Below are 24,771 nucleotides of genomic sequence, written 5' to 3'. Positions count from 1 at the left end.
TTATACCCATCAGTCATACTGCCGGAAACCAGGTCTATTGCAGTTGGAAGGGTTTTCATTGGTCCGAAACGGCCCCGCTCCCCTCCCCGAGACCGCCCCCCGACCCGGTTGCCGTGGTTGCACGCCCGGCCCGCCAGCTCGTCCGCTGACAGCGAGCCATTAGGGCGGAGGGAAGCGGGTCCGTTGGTCCTTCAGGCACGAGGCTCCTCAGGCGGCCAGGCCCGCGCGGAGCCGTTGCCATGGCAGCCGCCGCCGGGGGCGCGGACGACGAGTCGCGCTCTGGCCGCTCAAGCTCCGACGGCGAGTGCGCGGTGGCGCCAGAGCCGCTGACGGGTCCCGAGGGCCTCTTCTCCTTCGCCGACTTTGGGTCTGCGCTGGGCGGCGGCGCGGGCCTCCCGGGCCGGGCGTCCGGCGGGGCCCAGTCCCCGCTGCGCTACCTGCACGTCCTGTGGCAGCAGGACGCGGAGCCCCGCGATGAGCTGCGCTGTAAGATCCCCGCGGGCAGGCTGCGGCGCGCCGCCAGGCCCCACCGCCGGCTCGGGCCCACTGGCAAGGAGGTGCACGGTGAGGAGCGCGGCGGGAGGCGGGGCTGGCCTCGGCTGATCTCTCCAGCCCGCTCAGGATGAGTCCTCCGACGTCTGCGCTACGGACCTGGAGTGACCCCTGAGTCCCCTTACAGTAGGAATAGTAGTCGTATGACTGCTAAGGACCATGAGTGTAAAAAAAAAAAAAAAAAAAAAGTAGTCTTCCTGCTCAGAAACAGTCCCGGAGGCTTTTCACATTGGGTAGTTCCTGAGTAGAAACGGATTCCTAGCCCCAGGTGTAGATAATACATGGGGTAGTGGAGAATATTTTCGTATCAGAGCCAAGTCGTACCAGCTTCTTTAAATGCACAGACCTGGGTTGGACTTTTCTAGCTCATGGTGGCCTTAGGCAAACTACAGACCCTTTCAGTTGTAGTTTTCTTATCTGTAAAATGGGAATGGTATGCTTTACAGGAATGTTGACAAGAGTTAGGTAAAGTAGGGAATGTATAGTCAATATTTGGCCATCAACGTGTGCCAGACAATGTTGGGTGATAATGTGGTCATTTTCTTTTCAAGATTTATTTATTTTTGGCTCTGCTGGGCCGTCTTTGCTGAGCGCAGGCTTTCTCTAGTTATGGTGAGTGGGGGCTATTCCTTACTGCGGTGCGCAGGCTTCTCCTGGCGGTGGCTTCTCCTGTTGCAGAGCATGGGCTCTAGGTACACACTTCAGTAGCTGCAGCTTCTGGGCTCTAGAATTCAGGTTCAATAGTTGTGGCGCATGAGCTTAGTTGCTCAGAGGCCTGTGGGATCTTCCTGGACCAGGTATCAAACCCGTGTCCCCTGTATTGGCAGGCAGATTCTTAACCATTAGACCACCAGGGAAGCCCTGTGACGGTTTTTGATCCTCATAATAACTCATCAAGATCTAGATACTGTTCCCACTTTACTGAAGATAAAACTGAGGCTTGGAGAAATAACTGTCTTGCTCTAAGTCACATTCCATCTTTGGAAGGAATGATGCTAAAGCTGAAACTCCAGTACTTTGGCCACCTCATGCAAAGAGTTGACTCATTGGAAAAGACCCTGATGCTGGGAGGGATTGGGGGCAGAGGAGAAGGGGACGACAGAGGATGAGATGGCTGGATGGCATCACTGACTCAATGGACGTGAGTCTGAGTGAACTCCGGGAGTTGGTGATGGACAGGGAGGCCTGGCATGCCGCGATTCATGGGGTCGCAAAGATTCGGACGCAACTGAGCGACTGAACTGAACTGACTGAAGTCAGATCAGTAAAAGTTGGTTGTGCTGGTGTTAGAACTCCTGCTCTGATACTTCTTCCATATTTCTTTTACATTTTATGGGTGCCATGGAAACCAACACCCTGAAAAATTTAAGAATGGGGACTTTTAGATTCCCTCTAGGACCTACTCATATCTTAGTGGTGTTATGAGGATTAATTGAGAATTTGAAAGTGCTGTATGAATGTAAGGAATCATATATCTGAATTGTAATTTTTGTCCCATTTCTCTGATGATAAAAGTATTGCTTTCTATTAGCCTTTAATATAGAGGTAGTGTCATTGTGGAGAAAAAAGTTTCTCTGTGGGAATTATCAAATTTAAATATGCCATTTGGGAGTGGCCTGTTTTGAAGGAGAATATAAGATTATATGTGTAACCAGCTCACAAAGAGTTTTGTGTAAATCATCTCATTTGATTTTTGCAACAACTTAGGACTGTCAGGACAGAGCTCAACCTTGTTTGTACTTGATAGATCTGAAGCCCAGGGGCTTAATTAACTTGTTCAAGGTCACCAAGTGGCAGAGCCAAGATCTGGCTGCAAAGGCCTTGGAGGATTTGCTACAAAATGTGGCTTTTGCACGAGCTGTGTCACATTTCAGGTTTCTCCTGGTTATATCCTGGCACCTCTCTTTCCTTTTAGATTTTTTTTTTTTCCATTTGGCAGTGCTGTGTGCGACACACACATGGGTCCTTAACCACTGGACTGCCAGGAAGTTCCCAGGAAGCCATCACTTTCTGCTTCATCATGGCCATTGCTGGGTTTTTTTGTTTGTTTTTTTAACTGGCACTCTTATTCTCTTCACAGCTCTGAAAAGGCTGAGGGACTCAGCCAATGCCAACGATGTGGAAACAGGTGAGTGTGCAGAGTGAGTCTGGCTCCGTGGTCTGGTCAGGGAAGGAAAAGTCCACATCACCAGTACCTGGGAAGACAGTGCTTGAATTCTGCCAGCTCAGCCCTGGGACCACTGTATCTGTTGTATAACTGCTGTCGTCTTACAGATGACAAGTCTGGTGCAGATGCTTACTCTTCCCACGCTTGCCTGCCACCCTGTCCTTACTGGTGTCAGAGTGTTTATTACCCTGTGAGCCCCCTCATGGCGGGAGCTTTTGTATCCCTGGCACCCAGCCGCAGAGTGGGAGTTTTTGGGACCTTGTGGCTAAAAGGAATGAAAATCAATCAACTTGAACCGCCAGGAGAGCCACCGTCTGCATAGAGCCCTTCCGCTGCTCCCTGAGGCTTGGTGGTAGTGGGGTTCTCAAACTTAAGTTGACAGAACATCTGAAAGACAGGGGTGGGCTCCTAGCAGGACACGGCTCTGTTTTTGTTGTTGTTGTTGCTCTTCATCCTTTACTAGCTGATAGGGCAGTAGCAGCATCAAAGGTACAAGACAAGTTATAGGGAAAAAAAAGATTTAATTTTATCCACTGACTTAATTCATTCTGTGAATCAGGGAAAAGTGGTATATTGGTTTTCTGTAACTGCTGTAACAAATAACCACAGATATAGTTGTGTAAAACAGCACCAGTTTGTCATCATACAACTATGAAGGTTCGAAGTCCAGCTTAGGTCTCATCAGGCTGAAATCAGAGTGTCAGTGGGGCTGTATTTCTTGCCGAAGGCTCCAGGAAGAATTTGTTTCCCTGCCTTTCCCAGCTCCTGAGGCTGCCCACGTTCCTTGGCTCGTAGTCCTCTCCCTTCATCTTCAGAGTCAACGATAGTAGACTGAGTCCGCACACTGGTCCTACCAATGGGAAAAGGTTCTCTGATGTTAAAGACTCATGTGTTAGATTGGGCCTGCAAAATCCAGGATAATCTAGCTGCTGCTGCTACGAAGTCGCTTCAGTCGTGTCTGACTCTGTGCGACCCCATAGACGGCAGCCCACCAGGCTCCCCCGTCCCTGGGATTCTCCAGGCAAGAACACTGGAGTGGGTTGCCATTTCCTTCTCCGATGCGTGAAAGTGAAAAGTGAAAGTGAAGTCACTCAGTCGTGTCCGACTCTTCTTGACCCCATGGACTGCAGCCGACCAGGCTCCTCCGTCCATGGGATTTTCCAGGCAAGAGTACCGGAGTGGGGTGCCATTGCCTTCTCCAATAATCTAGCTAGAGGTTGCTAACCTTAATCCTGTCTGTGAGGTCCCTTTTGCTATGTAAGGTAGCCTATCCATAAATTCTGGCTATTTAGCCATAGGCATCTTCGGGTGTTGTGATTCTGCCGTATCTCACGTGGCCATCATTCTATTTTGAGAGTGCAATGCTGTGGTCAACAGATAAAATATAAGTGTGGATAAAGGGCCATGGATAGGAGAGCAGGCATGGAGAGGAGGTTGTTCCCCTCAGGGAGCTGGGCCTTGAGTGGGTCCCTTATCCCTGGCAGAGCATAGTGAGCAGGCCTAGAAACTGGAGGGCTTTTCAGCACTCTCCAATTTCATCTCTTCCATGAACTTTAATATTGTGGAATATTTGGGTGGTAACCTATATGGCTTTTCAAGGAAAAATGATATATTCTCTTTTTAATACCTCTAGTGTATGGCCAGAGAATATTCTAATTATACTTCCCTTCCACAGAAAGTCTAGTTTACCTTTTTAAATTTTTTTAAATTTTATTTTATTTTTAGTTTACCTTTTTTTAATAGGTTTACTTTCTCTCTCTTTTAAATCGAAGCATAGTTGAAGTACAATATTATATAAGTTACAAGTGTACAGTATAGTGATTCACAGTTTTTACAGGTTATACTTCATTTATAGTTGTTACAAAATATTGGCTATATTCCCCCTGTTGTATAATATATCCCTGTAGCTTGTTTTATACCTAATAGTTTGCCCCTAATAGTTACTTCCCCACCGCTATATTGCCTCCCCTCTTCCCAGTGGTAACCACTGGTTTGTTCTCTATGCCTGTGAGTTTATGTCTAGCTTATCTTTTCCTTTTCACAACAGTAAAAGATGTTTATCAGCTTTCACAATCATTAGCCAGTGTCTAGCTTATCTTGAATCAGGTGTCCACATGGTAGTTTCATTATTTTGGTGGAAATGCTGTAATTTTCCATTCAGAGTCTGTGACACACCCATCAGGCTCTTGCAGGACTCTGATAGCAAAACTGGCTGTACTTTAGCTTTTTCACTCCTTTTTACTGTATGGTTAGCATTCTGTTTTCTTGCTTCATGTTTGTTGGGTCTTTTGGTATAGGTTAGCAATTATAGTGGGTGTAAAATTTCTGCCCTCCTATGGTTAAATTATAAGTACCTTTCTGTGAATTCATAATCATTTGAAAGATTTTTTTTTTTTTGGCTGCACCAGGTCTTAGTTGCAGCATGGGGGCTCTTTAGCTGCAGGATCTTGTAGCTGTGGCATGTTAACTCTTGGCTGCAGCATGTGAAATCTAGTTCCCTGACCAGGGAGCGAACCTGGGCACCCTATGTTGGGAGCTCAGAGTCTTAGCCACTGAACTGCCAGGAAAGTCCCATTGAAAAGATTTTAAATGTGAAAATGATATATGCATTTAAAATCTTTTAAAAATTAGAAAAATATACAAGAAAAACATTTTAAATGTCAGCAAAGGAGCTAATTTTTGTTAATATTTTGGTGAATATCCTTCCTGTCCTTTTTCCTGTACAGAGGAATTTTCTTGATGAGCTTGTAGACTGTGCTGTATACACAATTTTACAGCCTGCTTAATGCTTTATGTATCATAAACCTTTCCCATAGTCTTCATAACCATTTGTTCTTTTTCAAAACAGAAGTACCATCTTTCCTATTTATAGAATAAATACATAGCTGTACAATTTGTGTAAAGCTTGTAAAAAGCAGAAATTACCTTGTAATTCCATTCCCCAGTTGAAACCACAGTTTGTAATGGATGCACACGATGCCTTCAAAGGGACAAAGCAAGAGTTATTCAGTTAGTCATATATTTGCACACTGGTTTTTCACTATTAAGATAATTTCCTAGGAATGGGGTTTCTACATCAAAGGATACGTGTGTCTTGATGGCTTCTGATAGGTGTTGCTAAAGTGGTTTCCGAAAAGACTGTTAGCTGTACAGATCACAAAAATAGAACCATTTACTTTATCTCAGGGATGCTGGCTCTCTTTTGGTGACTGCACTGATGAACACCAAGGTGACCTGAAGCTCTTCCTTCTTTTCCACTCTTATAAACCTTTCCCATTCATTCATTCCCAAACCATTCATTCATTTATGCAGTCAGTCAGCAACATTTGTGAAACAGGTCAAGTCATATCTCCATCCAGGATATTAAGAAACAAAATAAAAACCTACAGTATAGCTGGAGAAGAAGAGTATAAAGTGACACCATTTCTAAAAACAAACAAAAAACCCAAAGAAAGGGAAGTCATGTGTTTAGTCAGAGAGGTAAAAGTTCTTGAGCAGGAGAAACCTGGGTTCCTATCCCAGCCCTCCTGTTGGCTTGGGTTGGAGTCTGTCTCCTCGTCTGTAGCATGGACATGGTACCATGTTGAGTGGTTGAGGGTCTTGGCAGTCAGGCAGCTGATGCCTGGCTGGTGCTTGGTGTACAGGCAGTTACTCTGAAAGAGCTCAGCATGTTAATGTGAGAGCAGCAGGATGACCAGGGCACCACAGAGATGTGGGGGGCAGAGGGGCTCATTCACCTTAAGGAGACGGGAGAGATTCATGGAGCAGGAGATTATCTGGGCTTCGCCTGGAAGGACTCGGGTCCTTGAGATGTTTGCTGGGGGATTGCTAGGGCATTCCACTGCTTGCTCTAAAATGATGTTTGGCAGCAATTTCTACATTTCAGTTTGGACATGGGCATGCAATACATAATGCCTCCCATTTTACAGTGGCTCCAGACTTTTCAGAAAAGTACTTTCATATCCATTATTCTCATCATGGCAGCTCTAGAGGTTGACTGGGCAGAAACTACTCCCATTTGCTGGTGAATGGGGGCCCAAATCTCGGCCTTCCTGCTCCCAGCCCAGCTTTGCCCACTGCCGCATGCTGTTGGCAATGAACTCCTTTCCTTTTTGCTCAGCTCGGTCTGGGACTTGGTCTGCATGGCAGAGCCCAGGCTCTGTCCACTCTAAAGGGCTGCCTCTTGGGAGCTAAGTGAGCATCAGCCCACAGATGTGCCCCAGTTGGATGGATGTGTAGCCAGACTCCTGCCCCTGTAGAGGGGCAGGACCAAAACCAATACTGGGGATTTCCATGACTCCAGAATTCCTGACCCTGAGGGCCGAGATCCTTCTGTGATGCTCTGTCCCAAGACACGTACTTGAGCACCCAGCACCCCTGGTGCTCAGTTGTGCCCTCAGGAGAACAAGTCCCTTGTCACGGCAGTCCTCCAGGGGCCGCATCCTGGAGGGACTAGCTCTCCCACACATTATGGATGCCTTGCTGGAAGGGGCCCTGAGGACCCTTGCCCACCCCCGGGGCTGCAGCTTGGCTGACGCCGCCACTCTCCCTGCTTGTTCCCTCTGTCTTGGCGGTGCCAGTGCAGCAGCTCCTGGAGGAAGGCGCGGACCCCTGTGCAGCTGACGACAAGGGCCGGACTGCCTTGCACTTTGCCTCCTGCAATGGCAACGACCAGATTGGTGAGTCCTGGGGAGGTGGGGGAGGGGGGCTGGGTGAGTATTCTGCCTCCAGAGACACTGGGGAACAGCACACGGCCGGGGGGGGCTGCTGGAGGCGAGGAAGGCTGGACCCTCCCACGCCTCTGGCCTGTGGAACTGGCACTGCCAGGCTAAGGTGGGCTCACCTGGGGAAAGAACGAGATCGACCCCAAGGTCGGACCGGACCTTCCAGACATTCAGGCAACATTTACTCAGTGCTAAGGGCAGCAGTGGGACAGCCCGCCCCCAAACCCAATTTTTTTTTTTTCCCAGAAGTCTTTTTAGGATGTGGTATAACTTGCAAACAGTAAAGTCTCTATGTACATACACTGCTGTGTCCACCTCCTGGATCAAAATATAGAATCTTTTCAGTGCCCGGCATCCTGTCTCATGCCCCTTAAGAACCTTCACTAGCAGCCACAGCTGTTGGGAGAACTTTCTTTAACCCTAAAATCTCAGTCCCGTATACCTGCACAGGCTCAGGGACCCTCCCAGAAGCCTTAGTTCATGGTGCTCAGCGTCCTGCGCACAGGCCTCACGAGTGAGCAAGGGAGTGAAACCGCACGGCAGTGTACTGGCTTTCAGTGTTCCATGTAGGGATGGAGGCTAGGATGCTGCCAGTAGACACCCCCAGCGGCTCCTCTGGGGCTTTCCTTTTTCCAGTACAGCTGCTTCTGGACCACGGAGCCGACCCCAACCAGCGAGATGGGCTGGGGAACACGCCACTGCACCTGGGTGAGCGCCTGGAAGCTGCCAAGACAGGCTCCTTTGATGGAGAGCCCAGGGTCCTACAGGCCCCCAGCAGGCTCTCCTGTCCCCTGGGGAGAGCCTGAGTCCCCAGGGCCGTACTCCCCTTGGGCTGTGTACATGGCTGACCCCATCCACTGTTGGTTGGCTGTGCCCCAAGTAGAGCTGATTTCACAACCTGAACTGGCTCAGCAGCAGCTCTGCTGGGGGAGGTTCCCGCCCTGTGGCCAACTCTCATCATGGCTTGTGGCGAGGCGGGTCCCGCCTCCCAGCCTCAGTTTCCCCAGCTGTGTAGGGAGGAAGTTGGGTTTGATCGCTGAATCCCCCCAGTTGCTGCCTCAGTGATGCCTCTCGGGGTGTGATCTAGCACCTGAACCCTGAGAGACACAGTCCTGCTCCCTCCTGCGGGCACCCAGGGCCACGCCCCCCGCGGTCCTGAGCTCTCAGTCCCTGTTCTCCTTCCTCAGCGGCCTGCACCAACCACGCCCCCGTCATCACCACGCTGCTGCGAGGAGGTGAGTGCTCCCCTCCCCGTCCTCTCTCCTCCTCCCCCTGCTCAGCATGCTCACCGCTGTCTGTCCCCCCAGGGGCCCGGGTAGACGCCCTGGACCGAGCGGGCCGCACACCCCTGCACCTGGCTAAGTCCAAGCTCAACATCCTGCAGGAAGGCCACTCCCAGTGCCTGGAAGCCGTGCGGCTGGAGGTGAAGCAGGTGAGCGCTGAGCCTGCAGCACTGAGTGGGTGACTTAAGGGTTCACGTGGACCCCAGCCGACACCTGGTCCAGCATGCCCCTGGGCAGCAGCCTTAGGCTGCTCTGTGCCTGTGGGCACACCCTCAGCCTGCCCTCTGGTTTCAGATCATCCAGATGCTGAGGGAGTACCTGGAGCGCCTAGGGCGGCATGAGCAGCGGGAGCGGCTAGATGACCTCTGCACCCGCCTCCAGAAGACGAGCACCCGCGAGCAGGTGAGCGCAGCTGCGGTCCAGACCAGGGCCTGGCAGGAGCCTCAGAGTGAGCCGGTCCCCGCTCTGAGGCTGGAGAGAGAGGCATGGCTGCTGGTTGCCGTCCTCTGTGGGCCTCAGAGCCTCTGTGCACCTCCTTGGAAGCGGCCTGGGTCCTTCTCTCTGGGTCAGCGAGGATTCACCCTTGGACAGCTGCTCCATAGTCCAGGGTGAAGCCCTCACAGGCCCTGGGAGAAGAGACCGTGCCTGCCTCTGCGCCTGTGGTGCTGTGGGGGAGACCTGGGACACCCCATCACAGAGCCTTGGTTTCCTCCACAGGTGGACGAAGTGACCGACCTGCTGGCCAGCTTCACCTCCCTCAGCTTGCAGATGCAGAACATGGAGAAGAGGTAGCAAGAGCGCCGCCCTGCCCGCTGCCTCCCCCGCCCTGCCTGCTGCCCTCTCGCTACAAAGAAAAGGCCTGGCGCCTGGGACCCCGTCTGCCGAGGCCTCATCCCAGCTGCTGGGAGGCAGAGGCGTTCTCTCACTGACCTCAGCACTGCTCCCAGCTGCAGTCTCTGTCATGTCCGTGGGCCGAGACCACAGCCCCCAGCTTCTTCCTTTGGCTCCCGCAGCAGCACAGCCACGCCTCAGCCCTGGCTGACTTGACACGCACTCTCCTCACAGGCCTTGCTCATCCCACAGCCTCCCTGGTGCCCTCGGCAGGCCCCAGACCCTCCTCTGAGTCCCCTCCCAGCCGTGGGCTTGTTGCAGCCAGCCGGGTGGGCTTAGGGCAGGCACCCTCTGGCCTAAGGGGCTTCTTGGCTGGCCCTGCACCTCTCACCAGCACTTAGATCAGGCTTGTCACCAGACTTGCAAGGAGACATGGCAGCTAGTTTCTTTGGTTTGGAAGGGGTCAGGGGGTTGGTGAAGCCTAGACCTTAGAAATACAAGGTTAGGGAGGACCTAGCTGAACCCAAAGCAGAAATCCCCAGCCCTTTTTTGCCCAATCACAGAAACACCAGGAAGGTGTAGCCTTTCTGCAGCCTAGTTGTAGCAGGCAAGGAGAGGCCCTCAAGATGGCCACATTCTAATCCCAGGAACCAGTGAACACCACCTTATATGATGAAAGGGACTTTGCAGATGTCATTAAGCTAAGGTCTTTAGACAGGGCGATTATCCTGGATTATCCAGGCAAGCCTGATGTAATCACATGGATCCTTATTAGAAGGAAGCAGGAGCTCAGAGAGGAAGTAGGGGACAAGGTGACCAATCAAGAAACGAGTAACGCAAGGCAGGGGTCACAAGGCAAGGAATGAGGCGGCCTCCAGTAGCTGGGAAAGGCAAGGAGGGCTTCCCTGGTGGGCCAGTGGAATCCACCTGCCAATGCAAGGGACACAGGTTTGATCCCTGGTCTGGGAAAATCCCACATGCCTCCAGGCAACTAAGCCTGTGTGCCGCAACTACTGAAGCCCAAGCACAGCAGTGAAGACCCAGTGCAGCCGAAAAATAAATTAAAAAATAATAATAATAAGGCAAGGAAATGGATTCTTCCTTCATAACTTCCAGAAGGAACCAATCTGCTGACACCTTGATTTTAGCTCAGAGATACAGGTTTCAAATTCTGACTGCCAGAACTGTAAGAGAATAAATTTGTGTTGTTTTAAGCTACTAGATTTGTGGTAATTTGTTGCAGTAGTGAAGGGAAACTAATACTCTAGTGAAGGCTCAAAAACACACAACCCTGCAACTTCTACCCTGGCAGAAGCCGACATTCCCCTTGGGGCTCAGAGATGCAAAAGGAAGCGCCCCCTCCTGGCAGGGATCTGCCATAGCGGGGAAGCCTGAAGGGAAGGCTTGCGAGACCCAGCTGTCTCCCAGAAAACATTTGACTACGGAGTCAAGATAGACTTTTCCCAAATTGTCAGTCCTGGTTCTGCTCTTGCTCTGCCCCGCTTTCCCTCTCGCCAGACTCGAGTCCTGGCTGCTTTTCAGGAGGAGGGGAGTTTGTCTCCCAAATCCCAGCTTGATCAGATCTGAATTGAACTCATGGGACCTAGCAGTTCCCCAGACCCTAAAGAAGAAAGGACCTCTGGGGAGGCAGAATGTGATATTCAGGCCTGGGGCTGCCTCCTGGGCCCTGGGAGAGGGGAAACTGCAAGCCCCATCAGGTTGCCAGGGTTGGGGAAAGACTGGGGAGAGAGGAGGGCAGAGGACGCAGTAGCGATCCTGCATGCCACAACCGAATGAATAAGTAAACATTTTAAAAAAGAGGAGCAAACACGCACGTGGGCCCTGAGCGGGCTGGGCTGGGCAGGGCGAGATGGAGAACCTGACAGGTTGCCCACACAGGAGTCAGCTCTCTCCCTGGCTGCTCCAGGAATAACCGAGTTTGTGAGGGAAGCAGTGGGGACGGTGGTGGTGGCAGGAAGAAAAAATCCACATCTGTTGATTTCACCTTCTGGGTAGGGTCCTCTTCTCTACACCTCCCATTTCATTCACGTTGGAAATACCTCTCAGGCACTTGCTTTACACTCACCAGGGCTCCAGGTGGGAACACAGCAGGGGAAGAAAACACAAAATCCCTGCCACGCAGATGGTGGTGATGCTGGGAGAAGGGTATTCACGGGTTCTCACAGCCATCCTGTGAGATAGCTGGCCTTCCTGCTGCTTCGGATGGGTAAGAAAAGGCAGGTTTGCCAGAGTGACCCAACGGGGCAGCTGGGGTGGAACCTGGACTCACCCCCAAAGCTCATGCTTCCACCATGCCTGAAGTCCGAGTCTTCTCAGAAGCGGTTTCCTAAAACTGAGGGCCACAACATTTGTTGAGCTCCTGCTACGTGCCAGCAGGCCTGTTATACAAGCCCTTTGATTTAGTGTTTGCAGTCAAAGATTAGCCAGCATCCTTGCTCACTATTTTATAGATGCACAAGATTGAGGCTCAGAGAGAGAGTAACTTGCTTGAGGTCAGATAGCAGCATGTGACCCAGCCGAGCCCAGGAATATCTGCCAAGATTCCCAAAGTGCCGATCTCCCCAGTGTTCATAAGACCCAGTAGACACCGTGGACCTTACTGAGTAAATCTCTCTCCCCACATGGGGAGGGGCGGGCCCTTTCCTCGCTGAGCACGTGGTGCAGTGTGCCTGGTGTGCGAGGCCTGCACCTGGTCACCAAGGGAAGAGAGGACAGGGCAGAGTCATGGGACTGAGCTGGGTCTGGAGTGGTCTTTGCCCATCTTTGGTGGCTGCCCACACTATTATAGGCCTCCTGAGGTGGTCAGAGAGCTGGGAGCAGCATGAGCCAGGCCTGGTAGACGGACGGACACTAGCTAGCTGTGGGACCAGGAGATGGCATGGGAAATGTGGGGCCCAGGAGTGTGAGGGGCTGGCCAGAGAGGGAGATGAGACAAGGCTGCAGAGATCCTGAGGTCAGAAGATTTGCCCTGGCGACAGAAAGCAGGTGAGGCAGGCTCACCTCCACCCTCAAGGTCATTACCCAGAGCAATCACCATGAGCTCCGGGGAAAAGACCCCCTCCCACCAGATCCCCAACTGCTTCAGAGGCTGAGCCCAAGCCAGGGTCAGGAGGACAGGACGCTGGACTGATACATACCTGGATAATCCAACAAAGTCCCCAGCTCCCCCCAGCTATAGGGAATGAGAGCCCAAAGGCCCTGATGCTGACTCTCCAGCGACCACTGAGGCCTCGGTACACGCAGGGAGATATGATCGGTTCACTTGACAGTTGAGGAAACAAACTCAGGGAAGCAAAGGAGTCTTGCCCAAAGCCCCAGACCAGGACCCAGAGTAGTCCCTTGTCTCTATGACTGGCCCATGCCAGCCTAGTGACGTTCTCCCACTTTGGAAGCTGGGGAGGATGGCACGTTTATTAAATGCCCTTGGCCATCAGCATGCCCAGAGGGGGCAGAGGCAGATGAATTGAGCCTCCTCCACAATCGAGTTGGACTGTGAGGGTTCTTGGGGGTTTTTTTTTTGGCCACACCATGCAGCTTGTGGGATCCTAGTTCCCCAACCAGGGATTGAACCTCGGCCCCCGCAGTGGAAACTCGGAATCCTAACCTCTGGACCACCAGAGAAGTCTCAGATTGTGAGGGTTTTTAGGGTTCTGATGGAGGCAAGGATGTGCCCGGGAGAGCCCTGGAAACCTCTCATATAGGTAGCAGCAGCCAGGAAGCAGCCCGGGGCGGTGTGCCTGCCTTGCAGCCTGGCTCAGGCAGCTCAGTTCACAGTACTAAGAGGTCAGCTGTAAAGTGCAAGAGCCAGGATTCAAACCTGGTGATGTGGCTCACAGTCCGTGCCTTGATCCCTGCACTGTGCCACCTCTCTGAGTTGACCTGGCAGGCCCACCAGATGCCCAGTCCAGCATCCTCCCCAGAACCACAGCCATCCAGAGCACCCCCAGGAACTCCCAGCTGGCACCCCTTTGCCCCTCAACCCCTCCTTACAACCCTTCCCCCTGCTTCAGTCTCACCCCTACGCAGAGCCCAAGCTGCTAAAGCAAGGTGGCACCAAGCAGATGCCTCAATAAATCAGTCTTGTCCTCTTAAGCCAGAAACAATTCCACCCCCACAGCCGGTCCTTCTGGCCTCATGCCATCTTGGATCCAGCCGGCAACTTGCAAATGAGCCCTGCATCCAGGCTGAGGACTAATGTTCATTCATAGGGGAACTCGGGGTGGTTAATTGGTATTTATGTCCCCAGGTACACACCTTGAAGTTGATAGATGGTGCTGTTCCTGTCAGCCAGAGGCAGGGAGAGAGACTGGTTAACATGGTTGTGCCAAGGTCCTCACCTCACCCACCCTCCCCGGGGCTGAGTTTCACATTGGCTACATTTGCTACCTGGGGTGGGCTGGCGGTGGGGGTCACCATTGCACATTCAAATTCCTCCCTCCCCTTAAAAAAAAAAAAACAAACTTCTATCTGCCTCTTCTCTTCCCTAAAGACCATGAAACTGAAATCAGACCAACTTGAATTAGACCCCAGCACTGTCTGGGACTACCTCTGTGATCTTGGGCCAGTGACTTAATCTCTCTGAGCCTCAGTTTCTCCAAATCCAAACTCTAAAGCAGATGAGACACACCTTCCAGGGCCAAGTACAAGGTCTGAAATACAGCAGGCGCCCAGTTTACCACTGCCCACAGACACCCTCACCATGTCCCCAGGCCCCTTGTCTCAGTGGGTTCCCACCGAGCTCAACATCCCCCCACTGCCACTCCCTGTAGCCTAAGCCAGAAGACTGGGCGTTATCTGGGACATCACTTTCCCCCACCCCGTAACATTTAATCACTATTTAGCCCCAACAATTGTACCTTGTATGTGGTTGTCCCATCTGTCCATGTCTCTCTACCCATTGCCATGTCTTGGACACCTTCATCTCTCTGGGTTCTCACACCAGCCTCTTAACTAGTCTGCCTACCCTCAGCTTCATTCTGCTCTCCCTCCCCAGGTACAGTCTACCTTGCAGCCAGAAAGAATTCCCTCGAGAGTGTATCTGATCCGGTCACTCTTTTGTTCAAAATCTTTCCATGGCTCCCCCTGCCCTCGGGACAAAGTACAGTCTTGGTTACAGACAGGATTTAGAGAATCCTTTGCAGCTGCCTCCCCCAACTTCTCCCACCTCACCTCCTGCTGGGGCTCCCTTGTACCTTGTCCCAGACCCTGGGTGTGTCGTGCTGTGCCTGCGTCAGGTGGAGGACTCCAGGGCCTGTGCACATGTTCTCCCGTCTCCCTCTTCCACATGTGCACTGACTCGCACTTCAGGGCTTGGCTTGGGCATTAGCTCCTCCCAGAAATCTTCTTTGCCTCTCCAAGCTGGGTAGGACCCTCCTCTGGGCTCCCACAGTCCCCCATGCTTCTATCTTGCTTTCCTGCAGAACTCTGTATTGAGTAGGTATTCAGACTTGAAGGCTGCAGGATCAATCCCTAACAGGTTGGTACAAACAGGAGGGTGAGAGAGTTACATAATTCAAATCTCCTTCCAAATAAGAGGAGCTCCATCCTGACCCCCAGGCTGGCCCGAGACCTCATAGGAGGCTCAGGTCAGGTGGATTCTCCTGGGCCCTAGGGGCAGTGACTGGGGCTCATTCAGCTTCTGGACAGCCCGATTGCCTGCCTGTGGTCCTCCAGGACTCAACTCTCTCCACCAAAATATTACAATCATCTGCTCTTCCACACATTTCATTAGCCTCCTGAAGCAGACCTGGGAGCTTCAGGGGCTGAGCCTAAGCCCAGCATCAGGCCATCAGTCTTCCTGCCAAATCCATGGCAAAAATACTGTCCCAGCCCCAGGCCAAGCCCTTGGTGGTAGCTTTCCTGGCCCACGGCTCACAGAACAGCCTCTGGGTTAGATCCTTGCTACCAGTCTGGTACCTCCAACCCAGCCTCTACACAGCAACAGTGGGCCCCTCCCTTCCTGAAAACCTTCAGGAAGGTTTTGCCTGCCTGAAAGGATGGAGTTCTTGTCCCCCGCCAGCTGACCTAGGAGGCACACGTGACCTCACTGCACCCACCCTCCCAGCCTCCCCAGACCCTACCCCACCCTATCCAACCCTGCTTCAGCTACACAAACCCACATACTGCTCCTACCTGTACCTGCCCTGGCCTTTGCTCTGCCTGGCAGGCCCGTCCCACCTTTTCCCAGGAAAAATGCCTATTAAATGTCATCTCCTCTGGGTATCCTGCTTGGACTGGTCAAGGAAGGCAGGCATTTCCTCCTCTGGGCCCTGTGTACTTTTCTGTTATGGCCCCATGACACAGTGCTATCCTTTCTTCTTTTGGTTTTTGGCTCTCCAGCTAGACTAAGTGCTCCCGCAAGGCAGGGGTCAGGCCAAATTCACATCATCTCCAACTTCCTCTCGAGGGCTAGATTAAGGCAGGCATTCAAATGTTTGAGGGATAAAGGAAGAAAGGGTCACGCCTTGCCTTCCCTGGCACCTCTGTCCTCATGTATCATGTCAGCCGCCTACTCTAGGCCAGGCTGTATGGCCCTCCGTTAGTCGGGGTGTCTGGGCTTCTTTATCTAGCTCCAGTGGGTCAGGGAGACCCATTCAGAAGCAGCAGTCAGAAGCAGGAGGCCTCGGGGTCCAGCCAGGGTCTGGGCTGTATGAGTGTCCCTCTGCCAGGCCACTATGCAGGGCTTTCACTGACGGACCCCTCCCCCAGGCCTGGAGTTTCATTCAAGTTCAGGCTCTGGCTCTGTCACTCCCTGGCTGGGCGCTTGTCCATTTTGTTTGCAGTCTGTCACCTGTCCGTGCCCACAGAGGTGACTGTGGAGGAGCACCAGCCCACCTGGGTGGCTGGACCAACCATGGCATGGCCACCCTGCAAGATTTTATTCTGCACTTTGACTTTGCGGGCTCTCACCATTGTCGTGTGTAGCAACCCTGTCAGATGCTCTTAGATGTTTTTCCAATACTTCCCAGGCTGCCCCGAGAGCCATTCCTCTCGCCCAGTTAGGATCCTGGCTCTTCCTCAATTTTGCCACTTAGCTATGATCAAGTACCTCATCTCGAGCCTCAGTTTTCACTTCCACAAATGGAGGACATATCCCTTGCCTGTTGGTGCGAGGCACGGATGAGGCAGGGGAGGTGTGAGTGATGGCCGTGGGAGACAGAGGCCACTCTGGGGGCTGCAGAAGTGGCAGCATCACAGCCCCTGCCCTCCAGGAAACTTTCCCACTGCTGCAGCCTGAGTCAGTCAGGGACATCTTGGCAGAGACCGGGGAGAAACAGCCCGGGACCAGGTGTCAGCCCTGGTGCTGGGCCCTGGCAGCACTGGCTCCCCAGCTGGCTCTCAGCCTCCCCCTGAGAAGGCTGACTGCCACTCTGATCCCTGGGTCTGTGGCAGGTGGCAGGCAGTGAGGAGGTCTCAGCAGCTGCCCAGTGTCAAGGAGGGCCTTTCCAGGGTGCCCAGCAGCTGGGGTATGTGTGCTGGGGAGACAGAGAATTGGAAGGTCTCAGCCAGAAGCTAATAAACAATATTGGCTTATGGTGAAGGAGGAAGTGGGCAGCTCCACAACCATCGAGACTGATCTATTGCTTAATTAGGAGGTTTCCACAGCCACAGACTATGCCAGCTGTGTGTAGGGCCAGGTAGGGAGGGTGCCACAGGGTAATCAGGGCTGCTGGAAGGCCAGCTGGGGTCTGAGTGCAGCTCAATGTCTCCTCTGAGCCAGGAGCCTTAAGTGGCTGAAGGAATAATGCGAGAGGTTGGGGTCAGGCAATGGACCTAGGACTTGATGCCTGGGGCATGCCCATCAGGACCCGCTGTCCTGAGTACTGAAACAGAATTCTGCTATAGCAGGGGGCTAGGGGCCCTCTGCGGTTTCAGGCAGCCAGTTGAGTATGGGGAGCTATAGGTTTGGGGAAGAGAGCTGATGCAGAATCAGGAAGAACCAAGAAAAACACTGGAAACCATGGGATCTGAGAACAGAGGTCCCAGAGGTGGAGAAGTCGGTTCTTCTAAGTAGAAAAAGGTAAACAGCAGTAGGTTTGAATCCAGACTCTCCCAAACACTAGTTACGTGGCAAATCACTAAACCCCTCTGATTCCTGATGTCTACATTTTTAAAGAGGAACGAATGATATCTACCTTGCAAAACTGTAATTAGATTGAAGAATGTAATACCACAGTAGCTGTTCCCTTCTCCAGGGAATCTTCTCAACCAAGGAAAGGAACCCAGGTCTCCCACATTGCAGGATTCTTTACCAGCTGAGCCATCAGGGAAGCCCCATGGGATACATATGAAGTGCTTAATAAATATTTGCTATATTTATTTTGTATCTGTTAGTATTAAGTTACTCTGACTTCCCTGATGGCTCAGATGGTAAAGAAATTGCCTGCAATGCAGGAGACCCAGCTTCGATCCCTGGGTTGGGAAGATCCCCTGGAGAAGGGAAGGGCAATCCACTCCAGTATTCTTGTCTGGGAAATCCCAAAGGCAGAGAGGCCTGACGGACTACAGTCCTTGGGGTCACAAAGATTGGACACGACTGAGCGACCAAGACTACCACTACACTATTAAGTTACTCAGGACAGCGCTTCGAAGGGAGAAGGAGCTTGGTAGAGGAAGCAGGGCTTCCAAGATGCTAACAGAGTTGGCAGAATGGGCAGAGGGACTACCCTCCTTCCTGCCAGACTTGCTATGGACACAGTCTGGGGCCTGGGGGCCTGCGCTTGGCTGCGTGGAATCATTTTCACCGTCCAAGGGTGTCCACTCCATGGATTGGGTATCCACTGCTCCTCAGAGGGCTCCTGGCTTTGGCCCTATCCCCTAGTACGGTCCGGCCCTGGGGGAAGAGGAAGGACAGATGGACACCCGGCAGAGCGGAGGCAGACAAGGTTTATTCTGGTACTCTGACAGGTAGGGCCCTGCACGCCTCTCCACCACCTGCGGGCTCCGGACCCCGCTCCCCGCCCCAGTCGCCGCCCGCCGGCAGCCTCCCGCGAGGCCGGGCGTCCCCGGAGCAGCCAGCGGCGTCCCCGGGCCCCGGGCGGACGCGACGGAGGGCGCGGCGGGCACCACCCGGGGGGCAGCGGGCGCGGGGGCGGCGGCGGCCGCAGGGCCACAGGCGGCGGAGGCGCGCGCGGAAGTGGCGGGAGGCGAGCGCGTAAACGAGCGGGTTGAGGCAGGAGTTGGCGTAGGCGAGGCAGTGCGAGGCCAGGCGGCAGGCGTAGGTGGCCGGGCTGAAGGCGAAGCGGCCGTACCAGAAGCAGAGGATGAGCGCGTGGTGCGGGCCCCAGCAGAGGGCGTAGAGCGCCGCCACCGCCAGCATGACGCGCCCCGCGCGGCCCGTGGCTCTGCGCCGGGCCTCGGCCGCCGCCGCGCCCGCGGGGCCCACGGCGGCCCAGAGGAAGCGCAGCGTGCGCCCGTAGGCCAGGCTCACCACGGCCACGGGCAGCAGGTAGCCGGCGGCGAAGGTGGCCACGTCGAGGGCGCGGCGGCGCGCGTCCTCCCAGGCGGGCACACAGAGCTCAAGCGCGCCGTAGCGCACCGTGCCGTAGTAGCTGAGGTAGGGCGCCGAGAAGAGCGCCGCCAGCAGCCAGACCAGGCCCACGGCGGCGCGGGCGTTGCGCGGCGTGCGCAGGGCCCGCGAACGCAGCGGGTGCCGCACGGCCAGGTACCTGCGGGCGGGCGCGGAGTCAGCGCGGTGGCGAGCGGGCGGCCTGGATACCGCCCGGTATCCAGTGAGCGCGCGCCGGGCCTCGCTCGCAGGGAGGTTGTGAGGATGAAGGGAGTTAGCGCGCAAAGCGCTTGGAGCAGCGCCCCCGGCACCTAGCGAGGCTGGGTCGGAGCTCAGCGAAAAGTGACCAACCGGCTCAAGGTCATCAACGAGTCAACTAGAGAGTGAGCCTGGGCTTGACCCCAAGTTTCAACCCCTGAAAGCCGGTCTGACCACAACTCGGGCCAGATGTGGGCGGTAATAAAATAGCTGATGAATTTCATTCGTGTGTTCCTTTGGCCATTCATTTCATGCTTACAGAGCACGGACTAAGTGCCAGGCCCTGAGCTGACACTTGGAACACAGAGATGTTCTCTGGATTCTCCCAGTGAAGATGCGGTGAGGACAGGATGACCCCCTCAAGTATGCCCTGCAGGTGCCCGGAGACTGGTTGGTGGGGGCCAGACAGCTCTTTTTCTCCCTCCCCCTCCCTTTTTGGTCCCCCATTTCCTCCCTCCCCTCCCCCAGACCGGGCCGCGTTCCCAGCCCAGCGCACCTGTCCACTGAGACAGCCGCCAGGGTGAAGCTGCTGGCGTACATGGTGAGGTAGATGAGCAGGTGCACAACCTTACAAACCAGGGCCCCAAAGAGCCAGTCGTCCAGCGTGTAGATGGCGGCCTGGAAAGGCACGCAGCACAGGATGAAGCAGAGGTCAGCCGCTGCCAGGTTGAGGATGAATAGATCCGTCGTGCTGCCCGGCTCCTGCCAGGCACTTGGGCCAGGCTGCAGCAGCACTGCCAGCACCAGCCCGTTGCCCACCGTGCCCAGCAGGAAGATGAGGGCAAAGACCACGGGCACTGCCACAGCCCCCATACTCCCCGCGCTGTCTAGCGAAACATTCTGGATATCAGCCATCTTCCCAACAGATGGGCACCTGAGGAAGAAAAGCTGGAGTCCTCAGCTCTGGTCACTCAATTCAGGGGTCTAGTTCCCCCACCATAGGCCTGGCCAATTCTCCTGGGGTGGAAGCTTGTGGGGGATAGGGGTGTTGGGCAGACAAAGACAAAAGTTATCCCTGGGACCCACTGTGCAAGCTCCTGGCAGTCTCATTGGTGTCTAAGGTGGGTTTCTCAGTTTCCTAGGAAACATCCCAGGGCCTGAAGGACTGATTAGGTAGTTGATAGACACCTTCAACCAATGATGCAGGTAAAGACACATGCAAAGCGGGTGCGGGGAGGGGCAGTTCCAACCCCAGGATCTGGTGTATTTTCCTCACTTGTCAATGGGGATCTGAAATACAGGGAAGACTTTTGGATATTAGTCAAATTCAGCCAAACATGGGTGACACCCCTGAGTCACTGGATAGTCCATCTTAGTGACAGCACCACCTGGCATAGCTGGGAGCACCATATAGGTCACTGCCCCCTTTTCACATGAGGAAACTGAGGCTCAGAGAGGGGACTTGGGAAGCTAGTGTCACACTCTGAGTGGTAGACCTGAGGTTGTTGCCGCCCTGGTACCGACTCCCAGGCTGGAGCACTCATCTGAGAGTTGTAATAGGCGGTGCCCCTGACAACCCGCATGTGTGCATGTGCGTGTGTGTTACATCTATGTAAGCTGTGATCACCTGACCCCTGTCGCACCCCATGGCCCACATCGGCTGCTACCTGTGGGTCTCCCTGCATGCTTGGACCTCTGGGGTGGCTGGATGAATGAAGGGCAAGGGGGCCAAGCAGGGAGGAGGAAAGAAAGGTGGTATCTTTGAGACACCCCCATCCCAACATGCAGGAGCCCCCACCCCCACCCCGGCAAGCCCAGATGGGCGACACAGACCTCAACCCCGATGGGCTCCTGCTCTCCCTGGGTGAACTGACCAGGCTGAAGCTGCCTCCTGGCTCAGTGGCTGCCTCTTGGTGCCTACCTGCAGGTACAGCTCTGCCTCCCACTGCTCCCTCTTCTCCTTTAAGTCCTCTCCTCTCCCTCCGAAGTAGCCGCCTCCTCCTCAGCCCCTGATTTTCCCCAGGTGGCATGCTCTTCTGCCTGGCTCTCCTCTCCTCCGCCTCTCTGCGTTGCTTCTGCCTTTCTGCAGCGAGTAACCCATTGATCTCGCTCTCTGAGATTCTCGCTTTGTGGTTAACCCCTCTGTGCCCAAGGCCCAGTCCATTCCTGGCCCTCTCACCTCCTGTGGTCCTGCCTACTCACTCTACTCCACATCCTCTCTGCTCCAAGAAGGGCTCCAACCCAAGTTCAGATAGGACTCCTAGTCTTTTTTTTTTTTTTTTTGCCACACGGCCTGTGGGATCTTAGTTCCCCAACCAGGGATCGAACCAGAGCCGTCTGCACTGGAAGTTCGGAGTCTTGACCACTGAACTGTCAAGGAAGTCCCAGGACTTCTAATCTTGAATGGAGTGTCCAACGCTAGGAAACCAGATAAAAGTCCCTTTTTCTGCAGACTAGGATTCCTCCTGGCCCTGAGAATTTCAAGACCCATCAGCTTCCCTGAGCTGATTCCAGGGCTTCAGTCTGCCTGAAGACTGGAGGGCCTATGTGCGTGTCTGGAGTCTAACTTTTAGTCTTAGGGCAGTGGGGAACTATAGGAGATTCTAGGGCAGGGATGTGACCTGCTCATTTATTTTGTAATTAGCTTATTATGGCCTGGGGTTAAAAGAATGGCTAGAGGGGGAGTGATTTAATGAGAGACCCATTAAGAGCCTCTCCTCCAGGCAAAGAGGTTACCAGGTCTTGGTGAATGACTGGTGCTTCAGTCATGGGGTTCTGGTCTGGACCTCCTCTTGGAAGGACCACATGGCCACATCTTCCAGAGGGTTAGAGGCCAGTGGGACAAGATGCATTGGATTTAACAACAAGGTTGTTGTGGGTACTAGACAAGTGTAGTGGGGGCAGAAGGGAGTCTGCAGTGAATGGGGAGGAGTGGCGGAAGGGGTTGTGTGGTCTTTCTAGAAGCTGGGAGGGTGGGATGAATGTCAAGAAGTCTGTGCAAGGGGAAAGAAAACAGTCTGAGAGGATACTGACAAAGCCAGGACTTGCAACCAAGGTCCGAGGAGCTAGGAAGAGACTCTTCAGGACTGGCTTCCCGAGGCCCTGGGATGTTCACCAGTGCTCAGGCTCCTCTAAAGCCTGATGCCACCCATCCCAGATGTGGAACATCCCTGAACTTTTAGAAGCAGAAACTCATTGAATTGAAGATATTAGGGATCATCCCTAGATTCTGCAAACCCGAATTCAGAGCTATCAAAACTGCATTAAGGAGTTAGAATTGTAGAATCTTGTGATCTCTGAAGAGCAGAACTGTAGGATCTAGACTTAAGAGTGGTAGGATTTGAGAACTTGGGGGTCCACAACCATCTTGTATGGAAGGAATGCACTGTGAGACGCCCAGAAGCCTGGACTCACAAATGTGGCAGGCCTGGCCCCTGAAAGCCCCTGACACACTGCCCTCCCTCCCCTTGGGAACCCCAAGCCACCTATGCCCCTCCGTGTCAGAGTTTGGGCTCTGGATGGGTTGGAGCAGTTCTAGGGCAAAGAGCTCCCAGGAGCAGCAGTGCTGAGCTGTGATATGACAGCAGAGGAGAGGAAGATGGTGGCAACCAGAGTGGGACTACCGATGAGGCAGGCAGGACGGGCGCCTCGCCACGACCTGAGCCCCAGCGGGCCCCGGGCACCCACACCTCCCCCTGTTCCAACTGCTGCTTCTGGCAGCTGTGGCCTTGAACCCTGCACCCAATGCAGAGGACAGATGGTGCAGCCTGAGAGCAGTCCCTGGAGATTTGGGCCCTGCAAGATGTGAAATTGCGACTTTATGGCTGGCCCTCAGCCCTATAGCCTGTCTTGGCCTCTGGCAATGACCAGTATGTGCTGAGCCCAAGCATATGTGCCCAGAGGTGCCCCTGTGCCTGCTGGCACCTCCTGTGACCCCTTGGGACAGTTGCGAAAGACCTGCGCCATGGGGCACCTGGGCCAGTACAGGTCACATGCTGAGCCACGAGCTGGCTGAAAACTTGGCGCCCTACTGCGACGAGCTGGCCCACAGTGTCACAGTGCTGGGCTGTCCCCAGGCACACAGTGTCAGCAGCTGGTGGTGCCTGGAAACTGTAGGAGGAAGAAGCATGCACTCTGTACCACTGGTGGGTGGACCTCACCTACGGCTGTCTTGTCTTGGCATCACCGATTGTGACCCGTCATCCCGTGGCTGCTCATGGCCACTTGCCATGACCTGCCAGCCTGAGCAGACCACACACATCAAGCTGCTGGCCTGGCCAGGGGCTGGGCACCAAGTGGTAGGTACTTGCTGCTGAAGTGGGCCTGGTGCTAGATGCCCCATCCCGTGTTTGTGCCCCTGACGTGGCCACAGCAGCCCCCTTCCCGGGGCCTGTATCCCCCAGTACCCCAAACTCCTAGCTTCAAGCTGCCCAGGATCACAGGCTAGGATTCTCAGAATCCCAGCGTTAAGACTCTGCTGGCTGGAGCCAGAGCTCACCCAGGTAGCTCTCTAGACATCCAGGCTGAAGGGAGGGCTGGGGGTGTGGGGCACCAGAGCCGTGGTCCCCACCTTTCATGAAAAAGGGCTTTTTCATCCTCCCTGCCCCCTCACCAGCAGACTGTCAGCTCCCAAGGCCACACCATGCTGAGGCTGGTGACTCAGACCCATCCTTTACCCTATCAGGTGCCCATAAGGCTGAGTGGGGAGGGCTATGGAGAGAGAAGGGCTGCGACTGTGGGAAGGGGACTGTCATCTACAGCAGGGGAGCAGTAAGCCATTGTCGGGGGGCAAGGGAGGATGGGGTCTTGTCTGTGGGGCTGCAAAAACAGCCTGTACAAGGCCTGAAGTCTAGAGGGGGCTGGAAAATAGCAGCCAGAACCCGAGCTCACTGCGCCCCCTGGCGGTTCCTCTGACCAGACCAGTGAGCCCTGGGAATATGGAGATGGAAGGGCCCCAGATACCAATGTAACAGCCAGTCTTGGTACAGCAGGGAAGACCGAGGCACACACGGGGGAAGGGGCTGCCTAAGGCCACAAATGCAGGGACAAAGAGGGGCTAGAATACAGGGCTCCAGACTCTTGGGGCCTCTCCAATAGTGACAGACATTCTTTCCTCTGGGATGCAATCTTCTGCTTCTCTCAAACATGGGCTTGGGTGCCCAGCCCCTTCTTATCTGGGCAGCTGTAGGCCATCCTTGGGGTGGGGAGCAGAGGACGAGGGGTTCACCAAGGCTAGACTCTGGAGGCTGCGGAGTAGGGGGGCGGGTGGCACGGGAAGGGGCCTGTAGGGCTGGTGCTCAGCTTCTCTCTACGTCAGGAAAGCATCCAACTGAGCCAAACGGTGGCCCCGGCCTCTGTCATCCCACCTGCCTGGGTCCCACCTTAATTTGGGAGAGGTGGTCAACTCTGAGAGCTATCACAGCCCTCAAAGCCCCAGATCTTGCCTGATCCTTCGACCAGCTGCAGGACTGGGGCTGCTCCGAGAGA

General features: G+C 54.2%; 2 protein-coding genes and 1 long non-coding RNA gene across 4 annotated transcripts; 1 reads left to right on the top strand and 2 right to left on the bottom strand.

Moving 5' to 3' along the window:
- Positions 1 to 100: 100 nt before the first annotated feature.
- Positions 101 to 10,775, top strand: ANKRD54 (ankyrin repeat domain 54). 2 transcript variants are annotated; one of them, XM_061418475.1, is made up of 8 exons: positions 101 to 564; positions 2,633 to 2,680; positions 7,300 to 7,398; positions 8,080 to 8,151; positions 8,631 to 8,678; positions 8,751 to 8,875; positions 9,021 to 9,128; positions 9,444 to 10,775. In XM_061418475.1, the coding sequence occupies exons 1-8, from the start codon at positions 240 to 242 to the stop codon at positions 9,516 to 9,518; spliced, it is 900 nt and encodes a 299-aa protein (XP_061274459.1). In that variant the 5' UTR covers positions 101 to 239; the 3' UTR covers positions 9,519 to 10,775. The 2 variants fall into 2 exon arrangements, with proteins under 2 accessions (XP_061274459.1, XP_061274460.1); XM_061418476.1 differs by having other exon boundaries at positions 476 to 564; positions 7,305 to 7,398.
- On the bottom strand, positions 3,147 to 7,327 carry LOC133248371 (uncharacterized). Its single transcript, XR_009736693.1, has 2 exons — positions 5,645 to 7,327; positions 3,147 to 3,569 (listed from the first exon to the last, which is right to left on the bottom strand). It is a non-coding gene; the product is annotated as an uncharacterized LOC133248371 (long non-coding RNA).
- A 93-nt stretch (positions 10,776 to 10,868) lies between the features above and the next one.
- GALR3 (galanin receptor 3) lies at positions 10,869 to 24,717 on the bottom strand. The gene is made up of 2 exons (XM_061418478.1): positions 19,841 to 24,717; positions 10,869 to 19,246 (listed from the first exon to the last, which is right to left on the bottom strand). The coding sequence occupies exons 1-2, from the start codon at positions 20,197 to 20,199 to the stop codon at positions 18,466 to 18,468; spliced, it is 1,140 nt and encodes a 379-aa protein (XP_061274462.1). The 5' UTR covers positions 20,200 to 24,717; the 3' UTR covers positions 10,869 to 18,465.
- Positions 24,718 to 24,771: the final 54 nt, after the last annotated feature.

The sequence above is a fragment of the Bos javanicus genome, chromosome 5, assembly GCF_032452875.1.
Source record: "Bos javanicus breed banteng chromosome 5, ARS-OSU_banteng_1.0, whole genome shotgun sequence".
NCBI lineage: Eukaryota > Metazoa > Chordata > Mammalia > Artiodactyla > Bovidae > Bos > Bos javanicus.
This window is presented reverse-complemented; position numbering and strand designations above follow the sequence as displayed.

What these genes read in the sequence shown, in the direction of transcription:
- ANKRD54 (XM_061418475.1), top strand. Translation starts at nt 240, where the DNA reads ATGGCAGCCGCCGCCGGGGGCGCGGACGACGAGTCGCGCTCTGGCCGC. An exon ending in CAATGGCAACGACCAGATTG is followed by an intron (nt 7,399 to 8,079) that starts GTGAGTCCTGGG and finishes TCCTTTTTCCAG; the next exon opens with TACAGCTGCTTCTGGACCAC. An exon ending in AGACGAGCACCCGCGAGCAG is followed by an intron (nt 9,129 to 9,443) that starts GTGAGCGCAGCT and finishes TTTCCTCCACAG; the next exon opens with GTGGACGAAGTGACCGACCT.
- GALR3 (XM_061418478.1), bottom strand. Translation starts at nt 20,199, where the DNA reads ATGGCTGATATCCAGAATGTTTCGCTAGACAGCGCGGGGAGTATGGGG. An exon ending in GCGGCTGTCTCAGTGGACAG is followed by an intron (nt 19,247 to 19,840) that starts GTGCGCTGGGCT and finishes GCCCGCCCGCAG; the next exon opens with GTACCTGGCCGTGCGGCACC.